Here is a 25888-nt window from a genome sequence, read left to right on the forward strand (position 1 = left end):
GCCACCCTGATATAGAATGTGGTTGGACTTTTAATCTCACGCTCTGGATTCTATATGGAAGTAATTGTGTTTAGCCTTTTAGGTGAAAGTAAAGTTGGCAAGTGAAAGTCACCTGCTAGAAAGTTCCTAACAACTTTCTAAATAGTCTGGAGGGAGTAATGTTTGTGTATATATAATACCCTGTTTTTGTATCTTGTTGCTTTTGTACTTGATACAGAGTGTGAAGAAGACCTTGCTAGAAGGTTGAAACGTTACATTTAGTTTATGTTTTTAATAAAATAAATTACTGCCTTGGTCAGCATATTTAGTTTTTCATAATCATGGAAACATATCAAAAATGCCCAATCAATTAGGCAACCCAAAAATTCCCCAAAAGCCAGTGTTATACCTGGACTGCAGACTAACGAGGCTCTGCCGACTGGCCCCATGACCAGTATAATTTTGTTTGTGTTGTCCTGTTCTTTTGTCCTTATGTGTGCTGAGTGCCCCTTTACAGCCTCAGCTTTTAACGAAAGTCAGAATATTTTATGATTTTAGTTATGCAATGTTAGAGTTGTTATGTGTAATGGTAAGGGGCTGGACCCCGTATAATGTGACGGGTGCAAAATAACCTTAGTGCTCACGCACCCAAAATTTTAAATTCAAATTCTAATGTTTACCATCTTTCCACATACAGATACATGCCTCCAACATATCAAAAATGCCCAATCAATTAGGCAACCCAAAAATTCCCCAAAAGCCAGTATTCGGAGATAACCTATGGTGGGGGTACATTAGACGTTTAGTTACGACTAGGGGTGCAATGAGAACAAAAGTTTGAGAACTGCAGTTCTAGAGCATATTTAATTTTTTGGATTGGTCCTTTGGTTTGGTCCTTGTAGGAATATTGAGTGAAGATACAAATAAGAGAAAGAAAGGAAACCTAATTGCAGGGCGACACAATATAATACTTACAAATGTCAACAGTTGTAAAATGGTACAACAGGAGGTCTACCATCCTGGAAAAGTCGAGGAATTTACTTTTTTCTGGAAAAGTCTTAGGAAAATTTACCATTTTTCTGGAAAAATCAACCTTTTTGTAGCAGACTACTAAAAAATATGTTTTTCAACAAAGGAAAATAGGACAAGCCAGAAATTTTAAATTTGTCGTGGACAAACTATATTTGTTTGATATGCTGGGTATTACTGGTAGTTACAGTAGATTTTTTTTTTAGATACTCTAGGAAGAGTGGTCATGTTTTGAACTATGTACTTTCGTGTAGAAATATAAGACAGCAAATTGTTGTTGGAATTTACCTCTTTTTTGGTGCAAGATTTGGCTTTTGTTTGAAAAATAGGAGCGATTTTACAATACCGGGAATTTCTCCATTTTGTTTGAAATTCGGCATACTTACTAAATTAGGGCTCCTAATCACGAATCTGAAGTTAAAATTTGGCGCTCACGTGTCAAACTTGCAAAATAAGAGGGTCAGTCATTGCAACCGACAATGCACAATTGCTCATTATTTATTGCAAGATTTTCCATTTCGAATACTTAAAGAACGAAATATATATATTCCTGATATTACTACGACCCTAAAATTTAACTTTCCTAACCTAACCACGCGCCAATGGTTCGTGGGGCTAGCGCCAATGGTCCATGGGGCTAGCCATAATTCAGGAATTTCTATACGTGACCGCCAAATTTTAAGTGCAGATTCGTTATTAGGAGACCCAAATTAGTAAGTATCCGAAATTTCAAGCAAATTGGATAAATTCCCTGTATTGTTAAATTATACCGAAAAATATTAGAATTACTACATATAGTATTAAATTTTATGATGGTAATGTATTATTTATGCTATAATTGTTATTTTTTATGTAAAAAAATAATTCTTTCTTAGCCATTAAGCAGATCACCCCTCAATTTCTGTTCAGTTTTTTAGCAGCTCACCCCTCAATTTCTGTTCAGTTTTTTGTTAGTGCTCTTACATATGAAGTGAATATTCTTGGTTTAGTGATATTCTACCTAGTCATATCATAAATTCTGTTACAAAGTTTAGTCAGGGATGGCAACACTGGTTGGCAAGGTAACCTTGCAATGTTGGATCAAACAACAATCAGTATCATTGTGTGTTTGGCTGTGGTAGCGGAAAGGTGAATTTCACTGCGAGTGTTAATCGAGTGGGGTGTATACGAGAACAGTGTGGCAGTAATTGCACTGTACAAAGTTGGCAATTACCATTTTCAACACCCTGAAAAAGCTGAATATCAGCAGGATGTTCGTGCATCGGACCATCAACAGATACTGTAACACAGGGACAATTGAGGACCGCCCCAGGAAAGGTAGACCTCGCAGCGTGAGGAGCCAGAAGCTCGTGAAAACAGTGGCGGCGCGGATTCGACGAAAGCCTGTCAGGAAACTAGCAGTGATGGATTGAGAGCTGAACATTTTGAAAAATGTCGATGTTGCATGTGCTCCGAAGTGACCTAGGACTCTGCGCTTATCGGCGAAGTACTGGTCACTTCCTCACTCGCAGCTTAAGGTCCAGAGGGAGCAGCAAAAAATACTCCTTCAGCATTACGCAAATGGTGGCCACAGGAGGACCCTTTTCACGGATGAAAAAATCTTCACAATTAAAGTGTCCTACAATCGGCAAAACAACTGTGTTTGTGTTTATGCCTCGACATCCCAGGAAGCTCGTGAAAACACGCCACAGATCCTCAGAGGCCATCATCCTGCCTCAGTGATGGTTTGGTGGGGTGTTTTGTACTATGGCACAACTGGCCTCCACTTCTGTGAACATGGTGTGAAAACATCTGCAAAAGTGTACCAAGCAACAGTGTTGGAGGCACTTGTGAAATCGTGGACCCGCACCATGTTCAACAACGAGCCGTAGAGCTTCCAGCAGGACTCAGCACCGGCCCACAAGGCAAAGACCACACAGGAGTGACCAGAGGAATGTGCCTGATTGGACTACAGGTTGTGGTCCGTTTTGGAGGGCATGGTCTGTAGGAAGAGGCATCCAAACCTTTCGAGTCTGAAGCCTTCTCTTGTGAAGGCAGTGGCAGACTTTCGCCTTGAGACCGTGTGTGCTGCGATCGATGACTGGCCTCAGAGACTTCGGGCCTGTGTGAAAGCCAGAGGTGGCCATTTTGAACAGTGATTGGTGCTCTGTGTTGGCAAGACCTGTACCATTGTATCATCCAAATATTAATACATTTGCTTGCTCGCCGTGCCTGTAGTTCATTATTAACTTTGTAACAGAATTTATGATATGACTAGGTAAGGTGTTTAGCTAAAATATAGTTACCTTCTTCCTTTTAAATACACTATTTTCCTTAATGGCATGGACTGGAAAATTTTGGCTCTTGGTCTGGAAAAGCTGGAAAATTCAGGGAATTTTGTTTTTATGAAATTGTAGACACCCTGTACAATGATCAAGTATCATTGCCAGCAACTGTATCATCAGATTCAGTATTGGAACAGAATCGTATTGGCTCTCACATTGAGCCTGGTGCAGTGGTTTGTAGAATTTGTGTGCACCTCTAATTTTCTTTCTTTTACGCGACATTTTTCATTTCAGGTGTAGACCGTAAACATCCTTTGAACTCTGAATTGGCCAATCACATTGAGGAAATTGAAAGCCAGCTTAGCAGGATTGATCCAGATGGATGGAGGAGTGATGGTGAGTTGTTTAATTTTGCACACATGGTTGTAAGGCAGTAAACTTGCTTTCATAGAATTAAGTAACTTTGAGAGGAAAGGAAGCTTGTACACATAAGTTTTCAATTGCATAAGACTGTGGTGGAGAGAAAGAGAGAGAGCAAGTGTTTCGCAAGGATATTGACGAGAAAAGGTAAGAAGATTAGAAGTTTGTTTAGTATGACTTTTTAGTTACTTTTTAATTCAAGTCAGCCATGGCAGTTGAAGATTACACTGGTCGACATAGGTTTTGATGTCTCCCGGATGACTGTTGTTTCTGAATAATTTCAGCATGATGATTCCAAAAATGAAATCAATTTTTTTTTCATGGCAGAATTTTTAACCATTTCACAATCAAATTGATATTCGCCATTACAGTACATTTATTACATAATGCAACAAAAGGGAAATTTAGGTTGTTTCCAAATCAATAAGTGATTCTGGAAGTATTTTCAATACTGATCACTGAAATTACATCCATTTTTTCCTATCACGTCAAAGTTTTTCACAGTTTCACAATCAAAATTCTCATTTTCACCATTATATCGTGTTTATTACACAGTGCAACAAAATAAATTTATTGAAGGGAAATTTCAGTTGTTTGCAAACCAATGTGTGATTCTGAAAGTATTTTGAATGCTGATCATGCAAATGGCATCCATTTTGTCCCATAATGTCAGAATTTTTCACAATTTCACGATCAAAATTCACATTCACCATTCCATTGCACTTACACATATTATAGAATGCAACAAAATAAATTTACATGAGAAATTTCGGTTCTTTACAAACCAATAGCTGATTATGGAAGTATTTTAAATGCTGATCATGCAAATAGCATCCATTTTTTCCCATCACATCAGGATTTTTCACAATTGAATGTGTAGTTCTATTATTTTGTCAATAGATGGCTCTGTTTTGATGGTAGTAAAATATTGATTTTTTACAATACAAACCCTCCAATTTGGAAACATTAACGCATGTAAAATTGTATGCGTTTAATCCACCTTCCACTTCCACTTTCACATGACACATTAGCATGAAAGTTTGATTACATAGTTTTATTTTCGAAATCCTTCAGTTTTATTTTCAAAATCCTTCATGAAAATTTCCTTCACCCCCTCCTCCCTTCCTTCCAAAACTCAATGTTATAATAGGGTGGGTTGATTGAACTTAGTGATGTGGAGAAAAATCCTGACCTAGGGAGAAATCCTGATGTGATGGGTAGAAATTGATGTAATTTCCATGATCAGCATTTAAAATCCTTCGAGAATCACATATTGGTTTGTAAACAACAGAAATTTCCCTTGAATAAATGTATTTTGTTGCACTGTGTAATAAATGTGATGTGATGTAATGACGAAAATGAGAAATTTGATTGTGAAATTGTGAAAAATCGTGATGTGATAGGAAAAATGGATGTCATTTCCATGATCAGCATTGAAAATACTTCCAGAAATACTTATTGATTTGAAAACATCTGAACTTTTTTCTCAAAATGTCAACCAGTGTTATCAAAGCTGTAATTTTAATGATTACATCTATCACAAAATCCTGTCATTGTGCTGAGTGTTCTAGAAATTAGTTATGGATAAAGGACTTGGATTTTGTTATTTTTTTCTATAATTGGTGCTACTTTTCCCAAAATTTGCATTTTTAATTTAGGACACTTTTCTGCCAAATGCAACTGAAATTTTATACTTTCATTGTGTTTTTATAAACTAGTGTTTTCATTTGTAGGTCGCACACCCTATGTGTGTTCATTAATGTTGTACATTTAAAAGAAGTCAATGTAAAAAAAATGTGTGATGTACAATTTTGTGTTCTTAATATTCTGTCAGTAGGACCTGTATTTTTCATTCAAACAATTTTGTGACATACTGGCATTGTACATTCCAGTGTGTTTTGAAACTTAACATAACTATCATAACAAGATTCATAAATTCAGCACTTCTACATAAAAAAAGTCAACCTCGGCTATATATTCTTAAAGTGACCAGTTTCTTCCCACAATTAGCATTTTTATGATATTGCAAAAGAAGATAAAGGTCACTTATGAATAAGGCGAATGCATTTTTCTCTTCAAAGAATGGAAATTTCTAAAAACAATGTGTGCTGAATATTTGGTAGATATTTGTGTTCCAGTTGATGGGTGTTCACTGTGTGTTATCTTGTTTTCAGTTAACCGGAATGAATGTGATGGTATGTCTGATGACAGTGTGTGTTCTAATCCATCCGGAGATAATGTGAATGCCACAAGTAATTATCATTCTTTGTTTCTCTACAACACATTCACTCCGAAGAGAGGTCAAAAGCACAGTACGCCGTTCAGGAACCACCGAATGGAAAACTCAGAAGCTGAGGATACTAGGCGAACGGTGAGTAAAGAAAGAAAAAAAACCAAAAAAAACTAAGAGTTGGAGTGTTTGGTGATTATGTATGATCACCACTGTCAGTTGTCAGTTCTAGTTTTCAGCTAGCGTATAAGGACAAGGGACTTTAGACACTGCAGGAGAGTGCTGTAATGAGAGGATTTTGCTTGAATACCAAATAGTTCGCACAGATGATGCTCGAAAGAGTCTAAATCAAGAGCTACTTTGCTTGAGTGAAAAATGCTCGAATAAGCAAAATGAGCGATATACTCTCAAATCCCAGTAGTACACATATGATTGTAATTTGTCTGTGGTAGTGGGACCTTAAATATGGCTAGTGAAGTGAAAGGTTCATTGAAATTGAAACTTATGTGAATGTAGTCATCATCTTCATGTTAAAATGTACTAGCTGATATTAATGGTATCAATATCTGAATACATTGGTTGGAATTTATTCGCTGATACTGGCCAATACTTTTTCAAGAGTGCCTTACAGGGACCGCAAAAATGCCACACAACATTTTTGCAGAGTCGTAATTATCCTGACAATTATGCAATATGCATAAAAACTAGTTTTGCAACCATATTGTGGGGAGAAACATACATGTTTATCGTATGCGAAATTATGGATTAGAGAACTCCATGGGACCACTTTCGCTTGCTCGTACTTGTTCAAGCCACCCTCGAAAGTGCTATGTTTGAGTGTTTACAATGTAATATCATTTTAATGTGACAATAATCGTACACACATATATGTAAAATATCCGCTTTGGGAATTTCAGCCTGCAGTGATGGATTTCATTTTCCTATATCACTGTGTATTGGTAAGATAGATTAAACTACATTTTAACATGGGGATGATGACTATGTTCACTTAAGTTTCAAATCACTGCATCTTTCACTTCACGATCCATATCTGAGGTCCCACTACCATAGACAAATTACAGTTATTAGTGTACTACTGGGCTTCGAGAGTATACTGCTTGTTTTGCCTGTTCGAACATTATTTGCTTCAGCAAAGCAGCTCTTGATTACGTATCTAGAGTCATCCATACGAACTATTTGGTGCTCGAGCAAAATCCTCTCTCTCTGCAGCACTCTATTGTGGGATATTTTACAGGAAATCTATTAGATGGATAGGATATAGTTCTAGTGGAAAAAGTTTATATTAAAACTTGCAAATATTCATTTTAAGAATATTTATAGGTGTTCCATGCAGAATTGATCAATTTGTTGTTAATTCTTTTATGACATTGAGGCAAAGTAGATAGTTTGATTAAATTATAGCTATTATAATAATTATATGCCTCATAAGACAGTCTTTTAATACTTTACGTCTAAACTGGTATATTGATATGGTTATTTTGCAATAGGGCTGCCGAAAATATTGATATACTGAAGCTCATATTGGCATTTGAAAACTGTGGGGTCCTGGTGTTGGCAGCACTGAAATAACAATATACCAAAAATCCTATATTTTTTAACTTTGGTATTTTTTGTATCTTCAGTTGAAAATTATGGGATATGTAGGCTGCAAAAGTGTTGGCAATTTTTCAACCTCTGTGAGGTACCTAAATGCTAGAGAAGTACCAGTGAGTTTCAATGATTAAATTAAAACCAGTACTTTTCAATACATCGTCATCAGCTCATTGCTGTTAAATATGCCCATACCTATTTGCAAGTGAGAAAAATGTTGTAGATTAGGCACACAAAGGAGATGTATGTGTTTTCCTTGACATCATCTACACACCCTAAATGCTTGTAGGCACACCTGTATGTTGTGTTGGAAGTTTCAAACATTGAAGTGAAATAATGTTTTAATAATTCAAGAGATGTTTAGAGTTCTCTTGTTTAAAATAAAAATGATTTTTACAGCGTTTTGCTTGTAAATAGCCCCATATCAGTATTTCTACCTCATTATGCAAGGTTCATGCATGTTATTATGCAATATCTTTTAATTTATGCTGTCTCAAACTGAAATACAAAATTGTAAGAAGTTCTTTAATAATTCTATTTTGCAGGAGGCTCGCCCTAGCCCAGAACGGTTAGATGCACAAATAAGGCATCTAGTGTATTGCAAGGACACAATTGTTCAAACAATATTGGATCAAAATAAGGCACTTCTGGAAACCAACAAAGCCATTGTTGAAGAATTGAAGGAAAATAAAGTAATGGTTGAAGAACTGAGGGTAAGTATATATTTGCAGTTAAGCTCTGGGGGATGAACATTTTTGTTAATACAGTGGAACCTCAATTGTAGGTTTTTCAGGGAACTTTGCTGAAAAAACTTAGATTGTGGGGAAAGGAGGGTGGGTAAAAATCATGACTTTTGTTAAAAAAATCAATTTTTTGGTTTCTTTTAAAAACCACGTTTAAAATTGCTTGTATGGCTTTTGGCACCATACATATAGATGTATCTTTTTTATAGAAACCTTTTTGTAGTAAACGGCCCTGAAAAATATTTGAACAGTTTGATTAAAGCAAATAAAAATATGTGAATATACATTTTAATGTTTCTGATTCTGTATATATGAACCTACTATGGAAATTTTTGTTGTGTGTTAATGAAACTACAATAATTTCAGTAACTTTTCTTCCATAAAAATAAAACATTCTGGATGAAGTATATAATTGTCACTGAAAATAACTTTTATAGTATTTGTAGCTGAATTTTGGCAATTTTTTTAATGGTAGTTTATTTACAGTTTAATGGTAATGACACTTTTTAAGGTTGAACGTTTTCTACACAAAAAATTTGCTGTTTTTGCCCATAAAAATTATTGAATTTTAAATTAAGTGCAAATAAGTGTGTTTACAGTTTACATATTACAGTTCCTTTCGTATGAGCTTCACACCATCAGTACATATATATTTTGTTTCCTTTATTTTTCTTTCTTAGAGCCTAATAAACACCATTAAATGATTACAAGATTAATGTACTTTCACGAAAAGTGATTCTGATGTCTACAGAATCCTTACATACATTATTCTATAATTATTTATTTAAATCTTGATTTAAATCAGTCCACCTTGGCGGAAAGTAAAAATATGTGCCTCTAAGTATATGAAATGGCATTTCACTGTTGAAATAGTGAATAAAAACCTAAATTTGATTTAAAAACTATGCTTATTACACAAAATTAACATTCACTTATATTAGTACATTTATATAGTTATCTGAGTATTAAGTTTATTCCTGTGTGAAGGAGTCCATTTTTCCTTCTCAAATATTTACATCAGAATTAGTGAATTTTCCATGATTTGTGTAACTCTCATGATACTTCGGACCTCTGAAGGTGAATAAACTCTAAATTTCATGTTTAAGAGTTTATTTCTCATATTTCAGTTCATTTTGGATCATTTCATAACAAAACATGGTGGCAAAATACACCTCATACCTTTCAAAGATATGAAAAATGAACATGACAATGAGTTGTTTCACATTTCATGTTTTCATCAAAAACAAAATATGCATGTCCATACTAATAAGCAGTGAAAATGTTAAATATAATTTATCCCCCCCCCAGCCATGCATGAACTTCTATGGAATTTTTCCTCCTTTTTGTCTGATGGACAAAATGAACTGTAATTCAGAAATGCAAATTTTATTTTTCAGAATCAGTTGAAGGAACTCCGGAAGGAAACAATGAAAATAAGGCAAGGTTACAGGAGTCCTGTTGCAGGTCGACAGCAGCCTAGTGCAGATGCAGCTGCACAGGTATTTTCTGATTCAATATCTGTGTTTTTATGATTTTTCTCATGATTTATTATGCATGTTCTTTTGTTACATTCTTTATTCAGTGATTGTATTTGCTAATATCGATGAGTTTGTTCAAACATCATTGAACAGTAACTCGCTCAGAAATTGTGCTGTCAATGTAAATTTATTCACTGGTACTGGCTGGTACTTTTCAACTTTATCACCCTGCATAGTACATTCGTGAAGGATGTGTGGTACTGTATCCGTCTTGACCAATATAGACCTATTAGTGTAACTAAAATAGCTGATAATCTTTACCAGTGTTTCTATGAATACCCAGTAACTTAATGCGAAATTTACCATTTGTTATTATTTTAATGAATGTAAATTTACAATTCATATACTTCGAATTTCTAAAGTAAATGTCTAAATTTTGGTGCCAGAACAGTCAATTTTGGGTTCAAAAGCAGTAAATAAAATAAAATTTTGTTTATACCAGTGAAAAATCGGATCAAAAGTAGTATAGAAAATGACATATTATTTTTAAAATTGTCAGTATAATCCTAAATTTGATTTACAAACTGCACTTATTACACAAAATAAACATATCCATTCAAATAGTGCATTTATGTAGTTACCAGTGCATTAAGTTTATTCCAGCCCAAAGGGATCCACTTTTGCTTCTCAAATATTTACAGCAGAATTAATAAATTTTCAGTTAATTGCATAACTTACAGGATAATTCAAACTTCAGAAAGTGTCACGTTGGTAAATAATCTCTAAATTTTCGTGTTTAAGAGTCTACCGTATTTACGTGTGTATAATGTGCACCCTACATTTTGATGGGGAAAAGTGACAAACAATTATATCTCGTATATTATGTGCAGTATAATCCAGTTTCAAGAAATAGCTTTCTTAGTTGTAGATCGTAAAGCTATTGCTATGCCGATCAAGAGTGAATGACATCATACCTATTCAATGAATCACCTGTTGCTATGTGGACCAAGAGGAGAAGAATATCACTTGTGTATGCCAAGAAACACCACCCACAGCACCTCCCCCTTCTCCCTCCACTGTGTTTAGCATTCCAAAGCTTTCACTCTTTAACCACCTTATTTATTTTGTAATAGTAGACAGCGAGATCAAAATTACATTATGGATTTGCAGTGGTCAGGAAGTTATTTTCTATTATTTCTTGCCCAACAAATACCGCTGATATGCATCACATGTGACAGGAGGTGGATTCTCGAATTTCACCAGAATGGCACTGCTTTTCTTGGTGTCACAGAACATTACATTACAAAGTGAAAAATCGTGGGAAATGGCCTTCAAACTTTTATACGTGGTTTTGCTCATTCTTTCCTTACTTTTTCTAAGAAAAACTTCAAAATATATACATTTTCCATGACTAACGTAACATTTATTCAAGGCACATTCAGGACCTTTAAGTAGCAGTTAGCAGCACAAGATTTTTTTCCATTAAGGCTTTGATACACTAAATCTATATAAAATATTTTTTGGCCAGTAATACATTTTAATTATTATTTTCTTTTTCCTTATCTTTTCTTTCATCCGAAGTACCATAAAAATCAGAACGTTCCTTCATTTTGTGATGAAATTATTTCAACCGCATTTCACATTAGTATCACTATCTTGAATGTAATACTGTTGCCATATTCAGAAACTGCAGGATTTAAGCTTTACAATGATATATAACATGATAGAGTTCCGTGAACATGAAAAATCAATGCAAGTGTCACAAAATCATGGAATGACCCTGTACGGTTTCATGTTGGCTGTCCAAATTATTCCGTGCTTAATACGCACCACAGGTTTTGGAGGGAAAAATTTTGGAAAAAAAGTGTGCATTATACATAAGTAAATACGGTATTTTGCATTTCATTTTCAATCATTTCGTGCCAAAACAGGTTAGGAAAATGCACCTCACACCTTTCACACACATGAAAAATTAACATTACAGGATGCCTCTATATATCTGTTATGGTTTATCAGTATTTTATATCATCACTTGATCGGTATTGACTGTAACGACATCAGTTTAGGTATTGGCTTAGTTATATTGGCCCAGCCCTACATATAGCAACACAAAAATGAGTAATGAAATTCACTCTCAGCAGCACTTGAGAGTATTAAATGTTCATGAATTGGGAGTATTAAGTGTTCATGAATTGTTGCCCACCTTAACTTTGAATTTCATCCACATACAATTTTGACAAACTTAATATTTATTTTCTAGAATTTTGAAAGCCAGGATTTGGAGGATGACATGTACATGTTTGCGGATGAAGAAGAATACAGAGAGGAGCCTGGAATACCAACTCCAGCAACATATCCAGCATTCCCGAACTACCCCAATTATCCGTATCGTCAAATGACAGGTGAGCAGGTTTCTTGATTTACAGTTCGTCTTCATGTAATGCTCCAAAATTCATTACAAGTTGTCAGTGTTTCCATGTTCTTCATATCTAATAATATACCTGCAGTGACAAAAATGTTAAAACCTTTATATTTCAACCTGTGTTGATAAGGAAAGCCTGCAAGGTGTATATACTGAGATTACATGAGGGGAAGGAATGAAGTGTAGGGATAGGAGGCGGCGAGCTGTATTTGCCCAGGTAAACGAGCAAGATGAGTGCTGGACTCGCAAACTTTCCACCAAGAATCCCAAACTTGAGTCCTTTATGAGTCCATTCATTTATTTCATCTATCATCATCTTCGTGATTAGTCTAAAAAGGCAGATAAGCAATTCAGATTTAAAAGAAACAGTATGCAACCAAGTTTTAAAGGTTGAATCATTGAGGTCCTTCAGCTTTTTTAAGCACCAAAAGGTTCCATTAGATCCATCTGCCCACTAATTTCAATCAAATTTAGATTTGTCAAGAAGCCTAGACATAATCGAGCTAATACTCTCTGATTATGCTGTATGTTAAATTCCAAGGGTACATATTAAGTAATGTATGAAGTTAAAAAAAATGGAAAGCTATTTATTTACAAGTAAAATTGTTGGGATCGGGGCATCAACTTTTAAAAAACAAAGTGGCCACTCATAAAGGTTGAGAACCACTGCTGTACATTAATAACATTTTTTTTACTTCAGCCTTTTGTATTCTGTACAGAACTTGAGTGGTATAATTCCCAAATTCATCAGCAGGTAACGACTTGGGATTTTGTTCTCTTTAAAACCTTATTAACATTTACATTAACCTTATTTTCCTTCAGTGCAAGCCTAATAACTGAAAAATTGACACATTCATAATCACTGATTTATTGTAATAAGGAGTCATATTGTACTGAAGAACACTAAAACAAGGGAAATAAAATTCTATACTACTACTTCTTTTCTGCCATTAAGAGTCGGGTTCCATCATCCACGTCCTGCACAGTTTTCGGTCCAAGGCTAGTTTTCGGACTTCCGGAATTGTTTTCCCTTTCTTCTTTCCAATCTTTTCCACATTTCTTGCATACAAGAAATGAATTTGTGCCTTTTAACTGAAGAGATTTCAAATATGTTGAGAAACTCTCAAAATAACAGTGCAAAATGGCAGTATACAAAAATATCACCCTACACCAAAAGTAAGACTAGAATATTATCAAATCATGTTATACTCAGATAGCTCAAAATTGACAATTTTTGCTAGGGATGGGTCGATATGAAATTTTGCCCGATACCGATTAAAGTACCAATATAAAATTTACCGATATCGATAACTGATATTCTACCGATCCGATATAAAATTAGAAATGGCCCTTGAAGAACCTGAAATGTTCACTGACCTCTTTAATAAATGTGTGTTTCAAGGTGACTGCAGTGCAAGATAAATTGCATATTTAGACATTTACTTTTGTAGAAAGTAGGGCATGGATATTATCCATAAAAATTACAACAAAATGGCAGAATTTTGCACTAAATTATCAGATAATAATCGATATATCAGATCTGTAAAATAATCGGTAATTTTACCAATAAACCGATATGCCTATATCGGCCGATACCGATAGAGTACCGAGTAATCGGTCCCATCCCTAATTTTTGCAGTAATTTCTACTGCATTAAAATGTATTCCATAAATTTACAGCGAAACCCTGATTATACATTTTCCCACCATATACATTGTCTTCTTAGTCCTGGTAGAGCAAAATTTTCCCAGATTTTATATTTTGTTTCTTCACCTTGGATTTTGCAATAATGTATGATTTAGACTCCACTGGATATATCTACAGTGGGACCCCGATTTTACGTTCCTCGGTGTTACATTATCCTGCATTGTACATTCAATCATCATGGTCCTAATAGAGCACGATGCTAGAAAATTTTGCCTGATTTTACATTTTAAGTTACTTCACCTTGGTCCCCTAAAAAAAATGAAAAATCGAGGTTTCACTATATATATAACAAGAAACCACTTTCAGACTAAAGTTAGTTTGTCAGTATGTAAAAAAAAAAAGTAAAGTGCTCCTCTGTGCTATGCACCACGCCATGAAGAGGTATAGGGATTTGTCAGTATGTATCAGTATTTATCTAGCAGAAGTTACCTGTAATTTGAAACACTTTGTTATATGTATTTGCAGGTGTGCAGGGCAGTGCAACAGTCACATATGGTGCACCACATACTTCAGGTGCTCAGGCACCACTGCTTCCCCCTGGCATGAGCAACTTCTTTCAGATGAGGAGAGCCATGGATGGTCTTGTTCCAGCCATCTATCCTCTGCCCTATTACGGACAAGGTGCTCTTCCTTTCAGGTACGTTCAGACCTCATGCATGGATGCTGCGGTGTAGGTTTGCAACTGGATATAAATTAAGCCCCTGAATTTATTGTAAACTGTAGAGATGCAAATTTTAAACACACCTTCTTATTGGAATTTGTCATTTCACAAATGTCTTTTGCATCATCAGACTCAAACAAGAAATAAATTAAAGAGAAATGAATTTGGAAAACTACCATGGATGGGGGGGGATAGATTAGTTGGTGGTAGTCTACCAGTATGGCCATATTATTTATGGTGAATAATAAATCAAGATTTTGGTACAAAAAGTGGTCAAATTTTGGGATCAAAATTGGAATATAAAATGACATTTCAGTGTTCAAATTGTGATGTAATACTAAATTTTATTAACAAAATTATTACACAAAATAAAAATTTCCCTCTTAATATCACATTTTTTTGTCATTATGCGAGTATTAAGTTTATATCCCCATGTAATAGGGTCCATTTTTTTGTGTGTTTAATAGTTTATTTTAAACATTTTGCAGTTAATTTCACATAATTTAGTGACAAACCATGGTAAGAAAATGTACCATTCAAAAACATGAAAAATTAAAATTACAGTGTATTACTTCACATTTCATATTCCGTTAAATTAGCTTTATTCATATGCCCTGGTTGTGTAAAGTAAATGTTTAAAAATGCAGTTTCTCTTCCAAATGTGAAACCCATTGCTCTCAGCTGTTACATATATTAGTTAATGAGGTTAATGAACCATTCATGTTCTTCAACTTTATATCAGATTGGTAGAAAATGGTGATCGGTATCTAAATTTTATATCGTCACAATTATTGGTGTCTGCAAAAATGTCATTTGGTCCATCCCTAAAAATATAAATTTCTAATGAGTACCAACAGTAAAAACATAAACATATAATAGAAAATTTAAACATAATTTCGAATAGATCTGCCAATTTTGCCACCAATAAGCTATCAATAGGGGCATGCATATTTCGTTTTTAACGAAAAAATGAAATTTGAAAAAAACACATTGTAGTGTTAATTTTTCATGTTTTTGAAAGGTGAGAGATGCATTTTGTGACCATATTTTGTCACGAAATAATGCGAAATGAACTGCAAAAAGCGAAATTAACTCTTAAACACGAAATTCAGGGTTTATTCACCGACGCGACACTTTCTGAAGTCTGAATTATCCTGAGGGTTATGCAATTTCCGGAAAATTGATTAATTCTGCTGTTAATATTGGAGAAGCAAAAATTGACTCCTTTACACAGAATTAAACTTAATACTCTGATAACTACATAAATGTGCTATTAGAAGTGAAATGTTAATTCTGTGGAATAAGTGTAGTTTTTAAATCAAATTTAGGATTATATTCACAATTTTGAAACCAATATGTCTTTTTATATACCACTTTTCATCCATTTTTTCACCGCTATAACTCCGATATTTTATTTTATTTACCGCTTTTGAACCCGAAATTGACTGTTTTTGTACCGAAATTTTGCTTTTTTATTTACCAAAAATATGTGCCTCTAGCTATCAACCATCTTTGATCTAATTTAGCACAATGTATTGTTTGTTGATGTACAGCCAGCTACAGCCAAGCTGGTATTGGGCACTTGTCCACAATCTGAGGATCATGATTTGAAACAAAATACCAAGAAGCAGAGGACAGCTCCTTCAGCGTCAGCACATTTGCAGTCCTTAAATCATCACGATGAAGAAAATGCTAATAGCAATGGACAATTTGCCTACTCTTATCTGGGCTGCTAATTTTACTAGTTTCAACTCCATATGGTATCTGTGATACAAAGGAAACGGTTACGAATTGTCATGGCTTGTTATAAGTAGTAGTGCACTGTTCATGATTTGAAATAGTATCTCCTCCCCCCCCAGACACATCCACATTATGGTATATTTTTCATCAGTAAATTGGATTTTAATTTTAAATGTATTCTTACCATAAATAGACTAACTAACTAACTCCCTCCCTAGCCTTCTTAAACCCGAAGGTTCATGGCTGCAGCAACACAGGCCTTCCATCTTTCCCTATATTGAGCAAGTTCTATATACTCTTTTCCATCCCTACCTTGAGCAAGTTCTATATACACTTTTCCATCCCTACCGATTTCCCTTAGGTCCATCTCAACGTTGTCCCTCCATCTTCGTCTTGGCCTTTCTACAGGTCTCTTACCATCAGGTTTCCCAACAAGAATCCTGTAAACTCCTCTTTCCTCTCCCATTCGTGCCACATTGCCTGCCCACCTAAGTCTTCTTGATTTAATTATTCTAATAATATCTGGACATGAATACAAATTATGTAGTTCTAAATTATGTAACCTTCTCCACTCACCTGTCTCCTCATCCCTTTTAGGTCCAAAGATTTTCCTAAGGATCTTATTTTCAAATACTCTCAATTTATGTTCCTCTTTCAATGTAAGGGACCAAGTTTCACATCCATATAATACTACAGGCAAAATTACTGTTTTGTATATTTTAACTTTTAGTTTCTTAGATATTAAACGAGAAGACAAAAGCTTATGAAGAGAGAAGTAACATGCATTTCCTGAATTAAGCCTACTCTTTATTTCCTCCTTAATACAATTTTCATTTGTTAATATTACTCCTAAGTATTTGAATTTGGAAACTGGTTCAAACGAGTTGTTATCAATAATTAGATTTTGATTATTACCTAACACTTGGTTTCGGCCTGTAAGCATATATTTAGTTTTCTCTTTGTTAACTTCCAAACCTATATCTTTAGCAGTTTTGAAAAATATTTTAGCATTATTCTTAATTGTATTCACATCATCCCCCAGTAAGTCTACATCATCTGCATATGCTAACAACTGAGTCACACCATTTAATTTTAGCCCTTCTTTAGTTTCTTTTACCTTCCTAACAGCATATTAAAAGGCAAAGGCAAGCATAAGGCAAAATTAAAGAGCAATGGAGATAATGCATCTCCTTGTTTTAACCCATCATGAATTGTAAATTTGTCAGACATATTAATACCCACACGAATTTTACTTTCTGTTTCACTGGTGCATATTTTTATCATACTAACAAGCTTCTTAGGTATTCCAAACTCTACTAATATATTATATAATTTATCTCTTTTGACCGAATCATATGCTTTTTTGAAATCAATGAATAGCTGATGGACATTTTGATTATATTCCCACTTTTTTTCAAGTGTCTGTCTGATGTGAAAAATTTGATCTGTAGTTGATCTGTTACGTTTATATCCACATTGATAATCACCTATAATTTCGTTAGCATATGAGGTTAGTCTTGTTAAAATAATGTTAGATAATATTTTATATGTTGTTGAGAGTAGAGAAATTCCACGGTAATTATTGCAGTTCATTTTATCATCTTTTTTAAACACAGGAACAATTATGGATTCTTTCCACTGTTGAGGGATTTCTTCTTTATTCCATATTAAACAAATTAATTTATGAATTTGACATATTAATGAATTTCCACCATATTTAATTAACTCAGCTGGTATTAAATCAATGCCAGGTGCTTTGTTATTCTTTAGCCTTTTAATAGCATTTTTAACTTCAGTCAAGTTAGGTTCTGGAACTAAAGGTTCTGCTGTGTGGACTTCATTTACTTCTGATTTATCTCCTACATGGACATTTAAAAGGTCATTAAAGTAGTTCTTCCATCTATTTAGAATATCGCTTGGGTCAGCTAGAAAATCACTGTCTTTATCTTTTATCAAGTTTACTTTAGGTTGCCACCCCTTTCTAAATTCATTTACACCTTTATATAAAGCTCTGATATTTTTATTTTTGCTGTTTGTTTCAATTTCGTTAATTTTGCTTTTCAAGTAATCTCTTTTTTTACTTCTAAACGTGCGGTTAACTTCTCGCTTTGTTCTATTATAATTGTTTAGATTTGTATCATCAGAGTTATTTAACCACCTAAGTCTAGCCTGATTTCTTATTTCTATTAGATTATGACATTCATTATCAAACCATGGCTTACTTTTTCTCGGTTTATGGTATCCTATACTTTCTTTAGCTGCTGATTCTATTGCATTACGTATGTGCTCCCAATTCTTATTTACGTCTGTTTCATTTATATTTTCATCATCATTTAAATCCTGCAAAACATCAAATCTATTTGACAGTTTAATTTGGTAATCTTTCTTAATTCTTTCATCAGTAAACTTTCCTGTATCAAATTTTATAACTTTTAGATTTTGTTGCTTATGATTTATCACTGAGAGTCTTTCTCTTAATTTAGCAATTACTAAATAATGGTCACTGGCACAGTCAGCACCTCTATGTGTATGAACGTCAATTATACTAGTATGCCTTCTCTTATCAATGAGAATATGATCTATCTGATTATGAGTTTTACCATCTGGAGAAGACCAGGTATAGTTATGGATATCTTTATGTTTAAAAGTGGTACTTTTCACAATTAAATTCTTGGAGGTTGCAAAAGTAATCAATACCATACCATAAATAGTGTCATCATATTTAGGCATGTATAGGCTCAGGGTTGCTATGCGTCTGGAAAACTGAAATGTCGGGAAATTTGGCTTGTCAGGGAATATTGTAGATCGTCTGGAATTTTCGTCCATTTTGGAGTGCAAGAGAAAAAGTTGCAAAATGAACAAGCAGTTCACTTCCACTTCTGAATTTGGTTCTTGTGATTCCACTCCCCAAAAAGATTCAGTTCAGAAACTTGTTTCTTTTGTTCTTTGCAGTCTTGTGCAAAATTATGGTTCCTTCGAATTTCTTCAATAAATTTTCACTTTTATAATTCACTCATTTTAGAAACAATATCAAAGTATAATTTGCAGTCCAGATATCTGATCGATAACTAAAATACATTGACAATACGATCATAATTATCGGAAAGGTTGGGGAAGATGAGGTTATTGTCTATAATTTTATAGATCTTAGTCTTGTTGGCATTTCCTATAGAATTCCTATATGCAACAAAAATTTCTCCAGATTCTGTGCTCTAAATGTATGCAAAAAAGCAGCATTTTCTATGGTACTATAAATCCACTAGAAAATTAAAAAATGTCTATGGTTTATGAACTTTTTCTGTTATTTTTATATTGTGGAGATCTGTTATGGTGAAATAATGTACCTCTGTTACCTTAGCCTGAAGGCTACATACACATGATTATAGCACCCAATACCCATCCCATTTTTTCCCGAAATTTTGGAATATTTAGTGTTCTCTCCTCCCCCACCACATATACGCTGAATTTGCATAAATTTTATAGTCTGAATCTCTTGTTCATTCTGCATACAACGGTATATCACTCATCTGTCTAGCGCAATTAACTCCAAGCTACACTCATTTAATTGAAACTCTGTATTTTGCTCAAAATCGGCTTTGGCATCAAAGTGAAAATGGCCTTGGGCTCCAAAAGGTTAAATTAAGTTTATGAAATTAAATAAATATTAAAGTAAATGAAAATTATTTGTATGACAATGAAAAATTTCATTTTCTACAAATAGACTTAAGTTTTAAATATGTTGTAGACCAGCTCTTCTTCAGTTTAATATACTGAGTAAGAGTAGAAATATTATATTAAATGTTCTAAGGAAAAGTGTGATGTTTTGCACATTAATCACAAAATAAAATATTAAATATTTTTTTTTATCACACACACACGCATGTTCACACACACAAACAACCAACCCTATATAGTTAGACACTGCACTAATAAAACTAATTTATATTTAAAATTATAAAATACATTTATTTAAAATTTTTAAAAAATTAAAATTTTAAAAAAATTAAAATTTTGTTAGTGTACAGTGACTATCCATGTGTGTGTGCATATGTATAAGTCTACTGGTTGCATAAGCTTGAAAAAGTTCCAGTGAAGTAGAAAGAAATGTTACTGTAAGAATAATACATGCTTTAAAAATACAGATGATTATGCAAACTTTTGAATTTTTGCAGTTTTTGGAAGTATGAGAATGGTTAAATTATCTACCATAAATAAATAAATTATACCCATAGAATACTGATTTGATACCTGCTTGTCCTATGTTTCCCATTCCTAATATCTGTTCTTACGTCAGTGTTTCAGCTCTTCTAGAAAGAAGCAACTTAAACGAGGATTCTAATCCAGATCCTCTTTCCTGTTTGTACAGTGAAGGACAGCAGCTTCCTGATTTCCATGCAAATGCCAGACTTCCGGCGACTGCAGTTCCTCCGCATGCTGCAGGATCAGTATTCTCTCGTCTGGGCCCTGCAGCTGGCGTAAGCCCTACAGAATCTCCATCTCACGTGCAAGCCCAGGAAGTAAAACCGGTGGTAAGTTGCAGGTTGAGGTTATTAAATTTGGTCTGAAAGCAGTGTAGGTCAACTCAAACTTTGAACGTATGAATTTACAATGAAAAGGATAGTCTGGTCAAATATGTGTAAATATTTTCATTTTTTGTTACTTGGAATTGACACAAGAAGTGTTTTCTTGGGTGTTTTGAACCCAAAACTTTTTCTTTGAGCCATATCTGAAGCACACTAGTTTTCCGAAAATCCTGGTCTTACAAAACAGAAGAATATGATGCATGTAATCTAACACTGCTTTATATGTAATCCAGTTCTGCATTATTCTGTTTGATACATAAATTGCTGTAGGCCCTGGCAAAATATAGTTCAAAAACGTGTTAAATCTTATTTGTACGTAATATTTTTTAAAAAAAAATACTGTTGATTTGTACGTAACCAAACTACAACAATGTGACAGAAGTATACATTTCTTGTCGCTACAAAAACCCAAGGCAAGTTTTAAATATGAAACAGGATAGGCAGGCATGGCGGCAGCGGTCGGTCTCGTGTTGCAAGAAAGACAAGTGCAGTGTCGCAGAGAAGGCAAGGAGATGCGGTATAAAATTCGAGCAGAAAGAGTTGTCCACAGTTTTTCAGAACATGAGATGCATTTCCTTTTGTGTGTAATTGTGATACGAAAGTATACATGCTAATAAGATGCTGATAACTGAGGTTTGCTGTGTTCTATAATAATAACAACAGAACAGCAGTGAACGTTTTCAGTTGTTACTGTTCCGCCATGGAGAATGGAAAGAGAAAAAGTTACATGCTTGACCAGAAAGTAAAATCTACATGGGAAGGGACGCTAATCCACATAAAACTTAAGAATCAAACTTTTAGATTTGTTAACTTATCATTTTATTACAGAAATAACCTGTATTATGTATGTCTTGTTCCTGAAAGTAGATACAATTACAGGATGTTAATAATGGTACGGCATGATATCTATATCTGATTGTTAGTAATTGTCAGTTATACGTATTATAACTCAGGTTCAGCTGCATTCAAGAATTACACCACAATATTACCTCTTATGTAATCACAAAATACAGTTCCTCTCACAATATTGGTGCAATTGGAAACTTAGTTTTTGCATAATTCCCAGGATAATTAGACTGTGAAAGTATTGTGGGGCATTTTTGCGGATCCTGCGATAGACCAAAACACTGAGGAGAAAGCAGGAAGTGGAAAAGTGCAGGGAGCCCGGTTGCATGGTGCTAAAAATTCACCTGATGACCGATTTTTAAAATAAATTTCAATTCTTTTTTTAATATTTTGAGTAGGGATGGGACTGATTAATCATCGGTATCGGTTTATCGGTAAAATTACAGATTATTTTACCGATACGATATATCGATGAATATCTGATAATTAGTGCAAAATTCTGCCATTTTGTTGTAATTTTTATGGATAATCTCCATGCCCTACTTTCTAAACAAGTAAATGTCTAAATATGCAATTTCTTTTGCACTGCAATCACCTTGAAACATACATTAAGGAGGTCAATGAACCTTTCAGGTTCTTCAGGGACCACTTCTAATTTTATATCAGATCGGTAGAATATCGGTTATTGGTATCAGTAAATTTTATATCGTTACTTTATTGGTATCGGCCAAAATGGCATATCGGCCCATCCCTAATTTTGAGCTTGCTTACAGAAATTTTCAAGCCCCCCTTTTTTTTAATAACAAGTACAATGTGTATTTTTTTTAATGTTTGTGTTTTCTAAATCACATACATCATTAAACCAGAATAACAAACATGGCATCATAAATTTTTGAACCGTTGCTATCTGAATTTTCAAATCTACAGAGATGTAGTTGAGACAGGCGTAGGCTGTATTAGAATGTATTGCATAGTTATTGATGCTGTTTCCAGTTGAGCCTTCTTTAGGAAGGCTGCTCCAAATGTTTCAAGATGACATTTCATAACTTATCTTGGTTGGATTCATGGCTTCTTAGCTTGTATTTTGGCAGTGTGTGTGACTGGTGCCTGAATTATTTTTAGTTTTGTCTACCCCTGTGGAAAAATATCTGCCCATCCTGGTAAGCGATATGTATACATTGACATCTGTATCGACCTACCCTTAAGCACATTCTAAAATCCTTATGATCTAGGTTCTTTTTTAGCAGAGAATCCAGGTAATGGTAAAAATCAGGTTGATGCCAAAGTATGACGTTTTTCAAGCACTTGATGTGAAATATATGAATATTACACGTCTCATTCCTTCAGTAAAACACAAACGCAACCTGGGATCAAGAAATAAGAAACAACTTACAATTTTTCGATTTCAGGCTTCAGCCATCTTATTTCAGTAGTGGTCATGATAATTTTTTCACCTCATTCTTTATTCTTTATTGATATTTTTTCTTTCCAGAATCGAATAAAAGTTGACATAATTTCTACAAAGTTTTATATTAACAAATATGAATAGTTTTTTACAACATTGTCTGATTTTAACGTATTATTGAATAATTTGAATTAAAATAGGTTTAAAAAAAATTGCTACTATGTTGGGATATGGTTTGCTATGGTGAACAACAGATGGCTCTGGACTTATGAGTATTTTTCTAACATTTTTTTTATTGTTTCTGAATGTTTTACTGTGGTGGAAATGAGTTAATATCTTGATATTTTTTACAGAATTTAGAATTTTATTTGAAATTGAGAAGATAAACCACATGTAGGGAGATAAGAAACTTTAATTTCTAATTGACAGAGAAAAATGTATGTAATTTCCTTTTATAGAAGTAATATGAAAGCTAATTTTTACTTGCCAAATGGCTCCCATATCAATATAATTTGCATGATATTGATATACAAGGTTGTTTTCCAGACTAGGGTGTAAGTTGTAGGAATTTTAACATGTTTTTAACAAAGTTCCTAACAATGGCAATTACAATGGAATGCCGATTTTACATTTTCCTGCATTATGCATTCAACCTTGATAGTCCCAACATAGCAAAATGTTATAAAATTTTCCTAGATTTTACATTTTCCTGCATTTTAAGTTTTTCCAGCTTGGTCCCCTGAAAAACGTAAAGTCAAGGTTCCACTGTATCTCCTGCCTGTACAGTCACAAACACTTCTTGGTTGTAGCAATTACACTGGTATCAGTACAACCCAGAAGTGTGCTAGACTGTACCCAACAATAGAAATGTAAAGATTGGAAGTTCTAGTGGGTTTATAAGAAATCGTACAATTTTGAATGTAACTTGTAGAAAGTGTTTTAACATCTACGGACCAAAAATAAAGAATTCTGCTTCGTGTTTAGTATTATTTTTCCTCCACCCTCTGTATATACAGTGAATAAGTAACTTCTGGTTTGATTTCAGCCTCCAACCACCCAGGCTGCACCAGTTAATGTTGTTATAACTTCATCAGACACGCTACCAACCACAGCACCAAGTAGCCAGCCTCCATTGAGTGTAACAATTCCACCCCAGCACAGGTAAGTTGGAATTGTGCAGTTCGTTGCAAAAGTTGCACATAACCCAAACTTTGGTTCTTTATAACATAACCAAGATATTGTGTGTGGTAAATTTTGCGTTTCTGTGTTGCTAATTTGAAAGTTTTTGCTGATTAATTTTGAAGGTTCACTACCTTCATTCACTGACTACAGCTTCTGAGACGTCCAGTGAATGAAGACAATGAGTAAAGGCACATACGGTATTTTTGGTAAATAAAGAAGCAAAATTTCGGTACAAAAACAGTCAATTTTGGGTTAAAAACAGTAAATAAAATGAAATTTCGCTGTTATAGCGGTAAAAAACCAGCATATAAAATGACATTTTGGTTTTAAAAAATGTGAATATAATCCCAAATTTGATTTAAAAACTGCACTATTACACAAAATAAACATATCCCTTCTAATAGCACATTAAATCATTACCAGACTATTAGGTTTATTCCTGTATAAAGGAGTCCATTTTTGCTTCTCAAATATTTACAGCAGAAATAATCATTTTTCCGTGAATTGCATAACTCGCAGGATAATTTAAACTTCAGAAAGTGTCTCATCGGTAAACAAACTCTAAATTTCGTGTTTCAGTCTATTTTGCATTTTGCACTTCATTTCGCATCATTTCATGACAAAACAGGGTAGGAAAATGCACCTCTCACCTTTGAGAAACATGAAAAATTAACATTAGAATGTGTTATTTCACATTTCGTGTTTTTGTCAAAAACGAAATATGAATGCCTCTAGCAATGAGCCTTTGAAATTAAATGAAAAGAAATATCAAATTAGTAGAGGCACATATTTTTGGTAAATAAAAAAGCAAAATTTCGGTATAAAAACTGAGTCAATTTCGGGTTCAAAAGCGGTAAATAAAATAAAATATCGGTGTTATAGCGGTGAATAATCACATAAAAAATGCTGTATAAAATGACATTTTGGTTTTAAAATTGTGAATATAATCCTAAATTTGATTTAAAAACTACACTTATTCCACAGAATTAACATTTCACTTCTAATAGCACATTTATGTAGTTATAAGAGTATTAAGTTTATTTCTGTGTAAAGGAGTGAATTTTTGTTTGTCCAATATTAACAGCAGAATTAATCAATTTTCCGGGAATTGCATAACTCTCAGGATAATTCAGACCTTAGAAGGTGTCGCGTCGGTGAATAAACCCTAAATTTCGTGTTTAAGAGTTAATTTCGCTTTTTGCAGTTCATTTCGCATTATTTCGTGACAAAACATGGTCACAAAATGCATCTCACACCTTTCAAAAACATTAAAAATTAACACTACAATGTGTTTTTTCAAATTTTGTTTTTTCGTCAAAAACGAAATATGCATGCCCCTACAAATTAGCAATGTGGAAACACGAAATTTCTCGTACACAATAGTAAAATCAAGTTTACCACTTCCATCATGAATAACCAAGATATTTACACCGGGTTTTCTGCAAAAAATGTACAGTAAGAACATCAATTTTTATTTTTGCAGACAGGATAATATTGCAAGAAAGTGTTCCATGTTGGTAGACTCCTGTTCATATAAAATGGCACACTTTATAGTGGTGAACAGTTGAAGTGTGTGCCACTTTATCTG

At 34.0% G+C, this 25888-nt stretch overlaps 1 protein-coding gene across 2 annotated transcripts in view; it reads left to right on the forward strand.

Moving 5' to 3' along the window:
• LOC145993972 (E3 SUMO-protein ligase RanBP2-like) overlaps nt 1-25888 on the forward strand; it is a 158561-nt gene that overhangs the window by 54288 nt on the left and 78385 nt on the right. Inside the window, exons 16-23 of one of the 2 annotated variants that reach the window (XM_083129994.1) lie at nt 3567-3668; nt 5867-6063; nt 8079-8246; nt 9674-9775; nt 12015-12156; nt 14349-14520; nt 20579-20813; nt 24164-24279. In XM_083129994.1, coding sequence (XP_082986120.1) covers nt 3567-3668; nt 5867-6063; nt 8079-8246; nt 9674-9775; nt 12015-12156; nt 14349-14520; nt 20579-20813; nt 24164-24279 — 1234 coding nt within the window. The remainder of the gene's footprint in view (nt 1-3566; nt 3669-5866; nt 6064-8078; nt 8247-9673; nt 9776-12014; nt 12157-14348; nt 14521-20578; nt 20814-24163; nt 24280-25888) is intronic. The other variant, XM_083129995.1, reaches the window with a different exon arrangement.

Source organism: Lepisma saccharinum, chromosome 10 (assembly GCF_977018435.1).
Source record: "Lepisma saccharinum chromosome 10, izLepSacc3.1, whole genome shotgun sequence".
Lineage (NCBI taxonomy): Eukaryota > Metazoa > Arthropoda > Insecta > Zygentoma > Lepismatidae > Lepisma > Lepisma saccharinum.